Genomic DNA, 9,258 nt, shown 5'->3' with positions numbered 1-9,258 from the left:
AAACAAACCATGTAAATGTCTTGAGGTTGAGCAAACAGGGGAAAGCATTCCATACAGCAAAAGATTTACAGAAATTATGGACAGAAAGCCCTTACTTGGGGAGTGAGTCTGTCTGCTGCTGTCTCACAGAAAAAACCAGAAGGGAAGTACAGAGCTTTTAGAAACAGCTTATGAATTTGCAGCTTGCTAAGTAAATGATTTCTCTGTGTCCCTCATACACATACACTAACTCATTCCCCACACATGCATACATACAGGTCTCTGGTGAAAAGACAGGGAACGTGCAGTCTGCAATGCACATGAACTTTCTGTTTAGAGGAGAAAAGATTTTTCCAATAAGCACAAAATCCCACCCCCTCAGCACCCCTCCTTCCCCTGTGTCTGACACTGACTTCAAGGGAGGAGTTGAGCCAATTATCTGTGAGTCCTACAGAAGGAAAATCTGCAATTTGCCAGTAGTTGTGAGAGAGAGAGGGAGAAAGGCAGGGAGGGAAGGAAAAAAGACTTAACTGGCAAATGTAAAGAAAAGCCCCTTTTATCCTAGAGAGAGAATATTTTAAAGCAAATCTCAGACCAGAAGAAAAGAAGCCCGTGGGAAGGGATGAGCCAGGCAAGATCTGGAGAAGCATAGGGTCACCAAAGCCAACTTCCATGCCGACCCTGATCTTTCTGCAGAGGATCTGAGGCAGCACAGAGGCAGGGCGGGCCAGCTGGATGCACCCACTACCCTGCACGAGTAGGTGCTGCTCCTGAAATTCTTTCCCCACAGTAGAGCCTACAAAGTGCAACTTGCAAGAAAAGGCAGTGAGAGAGGGAGAGACTCTGCCTCTCCTTTTCTTGAACTGAGCCTGTGAGGAACAGAGCTCATCTGCCCAAAGGGAAAAACTGCCACCATTCTGAGACTCTTCTTTAGCCTAAGTGGGTTGCCTGATCCAGTACTTACATCCATGGGGGAACGCCCTCTGGAGCCCTGCGGTCCTTCCCAATCCTGCTAAATTCTTGGGAAATACTGGAGAAGAACTGAGCCCAGAACAAGCAGCGTGGGATCCACAGAACAACAGCCTTTTACAACAGCAGCCACCTCTGATTAAAATTATCAGCTTCATCAGACTGCACCAAGACCCAGGACTGCTCCTCCTGGGAAAGAGAGGTAAGAAATCAGCACGGAGTTTGCTGTGAAAGTAGGAAACAAACATGCCACAGGAGTGATTTCTGGTGTGCATGAAAATGACAGGGACACTAGCAGTGAGTAAGAACTGACAGGTCTGTTATGCATGTTACAGTTTGTGTCTGTCTTGTCCTTTTTAGCTGGGTGCAATGATTAACACTGGGGCGGCAGAGACACAACCAGCAGCTGAAGACAGAGGAGTGCAAGGGAGGTAGTTCAGAAGTCTATTCATGAATGGGGAGTTGTAGGGAGAGCATACACCCTAATGGGAGGGTGGAGAACTAAGGTGCAAAAGCTCTGGGTAGGGTGAATAAAGAATATCTTCCTTAGGTATCTCCCTACAGGTGCTCAGGCTCAAATTTGTCAGTAGCTCACCGGCATTCAGACAAGTGCTCTCCAGAGCATACAAAAGCAGGTTCATTGTCATTCATTCTGATGCCTGCCTATAAAAAGAGAAGTGGTGCTTAGCTGGTAGAGGATAACACAGGGAGTCAAGAGAAATGGAGTTTAATGCTGATTTTGGACTGTGGTTTCAGCTTTCTCTGGGCAAATGAGCTTTTCCCTTCATTTAGTGTTATTTAGAGATAACATTAATTGCCTGTATTTCTATAACATTTTGAAATCCCTGCACTGTACCAATATAAACTTTCTAACATCAAGCCAGTACATAAAGCAGAAGGTACCACTGAGAATTAATCTATGCTTAAGCATTTAATAAACTGGAAGGAAAAGATGTAGATTAAAACCAGCTGGAGGTTGTTTGTCTCCTCATTCTCTTCTGATTGATTTTTCTTTACTTAGTACATGAACATGTGGTGTCTCTCCATTTCCTTTCCACTGTCTTAATCTTTTTCACTGCATGAGCCCCTGTGCTCCACCCTGCCACTCTTGGGTGTCAAGGCTGAAGTTTCATTCCTTTTCTGAGGAGGAAAGGAGACAGACTGTGTTAAACTAGAGAAAAACTGAATGGAGGGGATAAGAAGAGAAGGCTCAAAACAAAAATGTAAGCTCCCAGTTTAATGGCACGCTCTGAGTCAGGTTTGCAGCAGAGGTGATGAGTAGGAACTCCACAAATCGAAATGCTGGAAAGCATATTTTACTTTGAGGGAAATGAAATGCAGTTAAGATAGCACAGGAGTCCTCTTGACGGAATGCCTTGACATGTGGAACAAGGACAGTGTAAAGTGATCAGGTTCCTCAGCATGCATGTTCTGTACAGGACATAAAAGGCACTCGCTCAAAATGCGTAACTGCTCTCTCCCAGATGCTTTTGCACTGAATTGTACAGAACTGCTCTCTAGCAGGTGTAAACCACACAATCCACTTGCCCTCATGCAGCTACAGCGCTCCATCACGGCCTGGAGAGCTGCCTCACCTCTAGATACTGGTCCTGGGTGGTAAAGTAGTTTGTAGCTTTTACAACTCATCTGTTTCCCTGCTCTTCTCTGCCAAATAAATAAGCCTCAGAGGGTGAAAATAAGCTTTTATTTTGTCTGCCCATGGATGCAAAACTGTATTGGAGTGGCTAGGGATAGTGTATATGGCAGTGTTTCAGAGACTGAATATGGTATTTCTGCACTATTGGAGATAGGTCCTGTGGTAAATAAAACACAGAATCCAGTTCAAATACCAGCTGTGCTCCTTGCTGTCATTTCTGCCACAGTAATCCCAACAGTACCATAATTCTGCATGTGTGTGTCCATCCAAAAAAATGCCATTTGTGTTCTGGCATTTATCTGGCTCTAATATTAGGTTTTCCTGCCCTCTGAATGTAATTCAGAATATAAGGTACTCCAAGGAGACCACTGCATTTCTTTTGTGCATTAGGTAGGGCTGAATATGCCATTGTTGTGCTGCAAATTATGGCAATAATAATAAATACTCATGTTTTGCTGTTTCCTTGGGCTATAGCACAGAGCTTGTAATGATGCTGGATCAGAATTCCAGAGACTTCTTTATTTAGCAGTGACTGTATTTTCACTGCTGCTTTGGTGCTTAGCACATGTTAAACAAAGTAAAATATTTTAAGCTCTTCCCTGAGATAATTGTCAGGTACATAAAAGCTTTGGAGATAAAAGTCACTCAAGGGAAAGATAGGAATCCAGATCTGGACCCAGAAATTATCTTTCTGTGTACATAAAGTACTTGCATTGTAATATTAAATAAACAACGCCTAAGTTAAATAAATGGCACAGTGGGAACTTGAATATTCTTTAATAAGAACATAGTAACCAAAACAAACTCAGTCCAAAGTGTGCCTCCTTTGCTGTAACAGTCAGCTTTCCCCACACAGGGGCTGTATTTTTCTTTCATCACACAGTTCATTTGAACTGGTACACTAAAATAGTCTTAGCAGCACTTTTTCTTTCCTCCCAAAGTTTCCTGCATCTGAGTGCTATGTCAAAATGCAGTCTCCAAAGTCTCTAGACTCATTTTAGATGTCATGGGTTGGAAATCTTGTCTAATAGCTATTTAAGATGGCTGTCCTTCATCTTTTCTCCTGCTTGTACTTAGCACCCGTGCTTGGCAAAGCCAGTGGCACCTGCAATATCTGCATGTATAAAGACTGGAGCTCCTAAAAAAAATCAGTGTTTCTGCAGTTCCACCCATTGACAGCCATCCTGCTGCAACAATGATAGTTTGCTTATAGGGAGTTCCCACACTACCAGGCCAAACAGCAGAATTAAAAGCTGTTTTCTAAAAGGTTACTGGAGGCACAGATCTTTGAATTTATCACCAGCCAGTGCTGTTTTGTGGCTCACGCTCCCTGCATCAGCAATTAATATTGCATGGGGCCAGTTAAAGTTACTGAGATGTGTAGCTTGCACTGATGTTAAGCATGATTCTTGTTTCTGTCTGACTTTTGGCTGATCTCAGAAAATTAGTATTAAGCACAGCTCCTATTTAGGCAACCACATGAAACAATCTGGTTCTAATGGCAACTGCAGTGGCTGTAGTATATTGGGGAATCTGACCTCTGTGTTTATGTATCTAAATGAGAAGCAAGTTCTACTGAAAAATCTGGTAAAATGTGTGACACAGATGGTGGGAAGGAACTTGGTGTCTCCGATGAAGAGCAGCTGATAAATTCAGCCCTTAATGTTTAAATGTGACATCAAATTATAATTCAAAAGCATGTTATTTTCAGTGTAAATGCCTTCATTTTTATACTACTTTAAAAGAAAAGAAAAAGCAACAAAAACAATAAAACAAAACCAAACCGAAACAAAAAAACACTCACTGAAAATGAGACTGGAAAGTTTAAGCATTTCCAGTGAAAAAAATCTCTGTGTGAACCACTGATTGCTCTGCTGTGCAGGACTGTGCTCCAGAGTGCTCTTTGGCAAGCTGGTGGTGAGGAGCTGCCTAATTTTACCCTTCATTTGGTTTCTGATCTTTCCTCCAACTCTGCTATTTCCTCTTTCAGGACCAAGCAATGATGAAGACACTGTCTGGAGGCAACTGCAACCTGAACGTGCCAGCCAAGAACTCGTACCGCATGGTGGTGCTGGGAGCCTCCAGGGTGGGGAAAAGCTCCATCGTCTCTCGCTTCCTCAACGGCCGCTTCGAGGATCAGTACACTCCCACCATCGAGGACTTCCATCGCAAGGTCTACAACATACGGGGAGACATGTATCAGCTGGACATCCTGGACACCTCTGGGAATCACCCTTTCCCTGCCATGAGGAGGCTTTCCATCCTAACAGGTGAGAAAGTCAGGGGGAAGGTCATAAGGACAGACATCAGCTTGAAACGTGTAGCCTGGGGACGACTGATTTTTGGGACATCGCTAAAGGGACTGCTTGATTTACTGCAAGATGCATTTCTATAGAGTCGTATTTCCTGGCTGGCATGTTCCCAGCACTATAAGGAATGCATTAGCCACAGTAGAGAAGTCCAGGGGGTGAAGGTCTAAAATTGAGGTTTTCCCTAATCCATCTACCTTCCCCTCCTGCTTCGTACTTTTACTGATGTCACAAATAAATGGCTGAATGCAATTCTGTGGGTATAAAGAGCAGCAAAGGGCAAATTAAGCATGTTGTTGTAGGACACATACAGTGAAAAATAAATATAAAATGCACAGGAAGGGAATTCTAACCAAGAAAGTCCCAAGGTTTTTTTTATTCTGAAAATTTCCAGCCTGATTTCCTTGATTTAATATTCCAGTAGAAGGTTAGCTTTACTTTTACCCTTTCTCCTTAATCTGCATCTAATCAAATGTGTTTAAAGACAAAAGAAGAGGAAATGGCGGGACCATTTTGCCTCTTCTCACTGTCAAGCCATTCCTGTTTGAGCTAAAATATACTTTTTTAATTATAAAAGTGACAGTAGATGTATATTCAGCCACAGCTCACAACACACCTTTCTGGATTCACTATCCAGCTTTCTAACTGGCCAGTGAAACATGACATTCACATCTGACAAGGCTAAAATCCATATTCAGTGAGGTCCTAGAACCAGTTTCTGGGATGCAAATGTACACTTTAGTCCCTGAAAGCTCTCTTAGCACGTTCCACACAAATGTCATTCAACAGCCAATGATTTGCCTTATTTTCTACTTCCTATTCCTATTGCTATTTCTATTTTCTATTCCTTCTACATGGAATTGTAAGTCAGGAAATGTCAAAAGGAAATGCCAGGGGATGTGTGTCATTATGTATTATTTTTTCATGGTCTGCTTCTCTTGAGGAAATGCAATGACAGCAGAGTGCACTGAAAAACCTCTCATTCCTGACTTGGGTGTTCAGGAGTGATTAGCCGTAAACCTTCAGTTCAGGTGTACCTTCATGTATTGTGTAATCAAAGGGTTAAGGCTGAGTGGCTACCAGCTCTCCACTCTTTCTGGTGTCAGAAGAGGATGTGTTTTACATAGAGATACAAATGAAAGGAAATAAAAAGAAGAACAGTGCAGCAGAGCTGAGATAGAAACATGTCTACAAAAGAGATAAAAGCAGGCAATAACTTGCAAGCCCAGAGCAAACTAAGAATGCAACTGGATATGACTGGAGTAACATCATAACCAAAAGTCTTTTCCATAGCACTACAGAAAGATGTGGGGAGAAAAATGAGAAGAACTAAAGTACAACTGAGTGAATAGGTGCCAAAGGACCAAACAAAAAATATGGGGAGGAGATGGAAATAAAATAATTGCTTTTTAAAAATTTGCTCCTCTGAAAGTGGCTGTGACCAACAAGTCTTTATAGTATATATATTTTTTTAATTGCAGGGGATGTTTTCATCCTGGTGTTCAGCCTGGATAATAGAGAATCCTTTGATGAGGTCAAGCGACTCCAGAAACAGATTCTTGAGGTCAAATCCTGCCTGAAGAACAAGACCAAGGAATCAGCTGACCTCCCCATGGTCATCTGTGGCAACAAAAATGACCACAGTGAAATCTTCCGCAAGGTACGCACTGACGAAGGTGAGAATCTTGTCTCCAGTGATGAAAACTGTGCTTATTTCGAAGTGTCGGCCAAGAAGAACACCAATGTGGATGAGATGTTTTATGTCCTCTTCAGCATGGCCAAGCTACCTCATGAAATGAGCCCTTCCCTCCACAGGAAAATCTCCATCCAGTATGGTGACACTTTCCAGCAGAAATCCTTCCGGATGCGCCGAGTCAAGGACATGGATGCCTATGGCATGATCTCTCCCTTCGCTCGCCGGCCAAGTGTCAACAGTGACCTGAAGTACATCAAATCAAAAGTTCTCAGGGAAGGGCAGTCCAGGGAGAGAGAGAAATGCACAGTCCAGTGAAGGAGGCTTGCGCTTCTGTCTGAAGACAACGTCCACGTGCAGTGCCTTAAAGAAAAATGGTCTGTGGAAGCAAAGAACAGGCTCATGGGGTTTATTGAGAAAACCTAACATGGAGAAAGGATAACTTCCAGTGGATTCTGCTGAGTCACAAATGTAGATAACATCAACCTTGAAGAGGACTGGGAATAATCATACAGCTGAGATACAAGTGCATTTTTTGTCTTTGTAATGTATCTCCTCTTCATTCCCCTTTTTGTTTGAAAAATAGAGTCCATAGAGTCCTGAGAAGTGAAGACATTTCAGCCTTATCATTGCAAAGAAAATAGATCAAAAATGCACAGCATTAACAGTGACCCAGCATGCAGCTCTTGCTGAGAGAGAAGGTTACATGTGTGTATGTGTGTGTATCTCTGTGTGCCCAAGTGCACGTGTGCATGCATGTGTGGAGCTCTCCTTTTAAAAAGTGGGACTTGCATTTCAAAGAGCAGCAGTCTTAACTGAGCATTCCCAGATTGAGAGTGGACTCTATATATGGATGCATGACTTTCACTCACTTCTGAGGGCACCTGCATTAAGAATTTGGTTTTATGTTTGTTGAAACAGTTACCATTTGACATTGACATGATTGTTGGTTTGTATTATAGTTTTTTTTGAGATTTGTTGGTTTTTTTATTGTCTGGGGGTGGATTTTTAGCAAAATCAGATGGCAAGTGCATTTGATATTAAACAGTGTCTGCTTTCTACCAGTGAAAGGTGGTTTTCATCTGTAACACTTTCTAATACATACATTGACTGAAAGTGAAATTATTCTGCAAAAAGCCAATGCATTTGGCTGCTTTGCAAGCCTGGTGTGATGTTGTTTCTCAAAGCAGCCACACCAATTCTGAGTTTCATAATACAAATGCCACTCTTTGCCTTTCTGGCCACTGGACTAATGATTCCTTTCTCTGCCTGTATCAGTTGAGAGTGATCAGGCTTATATATAGAATCAGACGATTTCAAAAGCAGGATTGGATTCTTTTTTAAAAAAAAAGAACTGAATGGTTATAGGGCCAGCTCCTTTGCATTTCTTCTGCTGACATGCTTCTAGTAATTTTGTTCATGGTTTCCCTCACTGTCCAGTAAAGGTTGTCTTGATCATTTGCACTGCAGAAGTCCTTCAGAACAGAAGCTTTGTCCTGGCTGTTCAAAGAGGATTGAACTGACTGGTCAGATAAATCTGGGGCTGTCCATTCACTTCTTTCCTTTCTCAGGCTTCCTTATCTTCAGTCCTCTCCCTGTTCTGCTTCTGGCTCTGTTGTTTGATGAGCTCCTGTTCTCCCACAAAGTCCGATATATTCTCTTAAATGTGAGCTTGCCACTCTTGCTGACTGGAATGAGATGTGTGCACACATATCTGTGGCAAAGCATGGCCCCGAGACAGTAAACAACAGTAGAATATATATGTTATAAATACCTCAGAAAGACCTTCAGATATATTGTCCCTCCCTCACCCTCAAGTTCTGTGTTTGGCTGCATCTGCCTTGCTGTGTCCTGGGCAGAGCTGTGAGCTAGTTTGTGCTATAATTTGACAGGAAACCAAGAATTATGATTGTCTGTAAAAATTAGCCTCTGGGATTCAAAGTCCCATATTCATTTATCAACTCCACCCTTCATTGGTACTGTATTGGTAAAATACACTGTTCTTTTATTCCTGTTGCCAGGGCAGCACCTTTCTGACCACATCTCCCTTCCTATCTATAAATATGTATATGGTTTATGATTAAACCTGATTTATTTATTAGCTGTGTCCTGGTTTGGTTGTTTGGTTGTTGTTGTTTTTTTTTTTAAATTTCTCCAAGAACAATGAGGAAGGTCCTGTGTTTATGTTGTGCAGGTGAATCTAGGTAAGTGAGTTCTGGATTGAGAGCCCTGATTAGTTCTCCAGTAAGTTCTGGAAGAGCCTTTTATGTCCTCCGGACGCCAGGGGCTACACATTTTCCTGTTCGGAACAGAACTGGGTCTATACCCAAATCTATCTATCAATCACCTTTTTGACCACTAACTTATATATACAGATGTCTGCAGAAGCAGACAGTTACTAAGCTGCCTCCAAAATGAGAGAACAACAACTCTCTCCTCCCTGCACAGAGCTGACATGTTGATCCCTGGTGCAATTTAACGTGGTCTCTGCAAAGACATCACTGTTTACCTCAGCAATCTCTCCAGGTTACCATCTGTGCCTCCCACTCCTGTGAGTCCGGGTCCCTCTGAGCACTTCCTCACCACCCGACTGACTCCCCACCCAAGTGCCTCAAGGACATGGAGTGGGTTTGAAAATGGAGTGAGAAAGG

General features: G+C 42.5%; 1 protein-coding gene across 1 annotated transcript; it reads left to right on the top strand.

Annotated features, from left to right (window-relative positions):
- The first annotated feature begins 402 nt into the window (after positions 1–402).
- RASD2 (RASD family member 2) lies at positions 403–8,708 on the top strand. Its single transcript, XM_064702490.1, has 3 exons — positions 403–1,150; positions 4,596–4,875; positions 6,396–8,708. Exons 2-3 carry the CDS (start codon positions 4,605–4,607, stop codon positions 6,923–6,925), a joined length of 801 nt encoding a protein of 266 aa, XP_064558560.1. The 5' UTR covers positions 403–1,150; positions 4,596–4,604; the 3' UTR covers positions 6,926–8,708.
- The last annotated feature ends 550 nt before the right edge of the window (positions 8,709–9,258 follow it).

The sequence above is a fragment of the Zonotrichia leucophrys genome, chromosome 1A (assembly GCF_028769735.1).
Source record: "Zonotrichia leucophrys gambelii isolate GWCS_2022_RI chromosome 1A, RI_Zleu_2.0, whole genome shotgun sequence".
NCBI lineage: Eukaryota > Metazoa > Chordata > Aves > Passeriformes > Passerellidae > Zonotrichia > Zonotrichia leucophrys.
The sequence above is the reverse complement of the archived record's forward strand: the minus strand, read 5'-3'. Positions and strand labels throughout refer to the sequence as shown.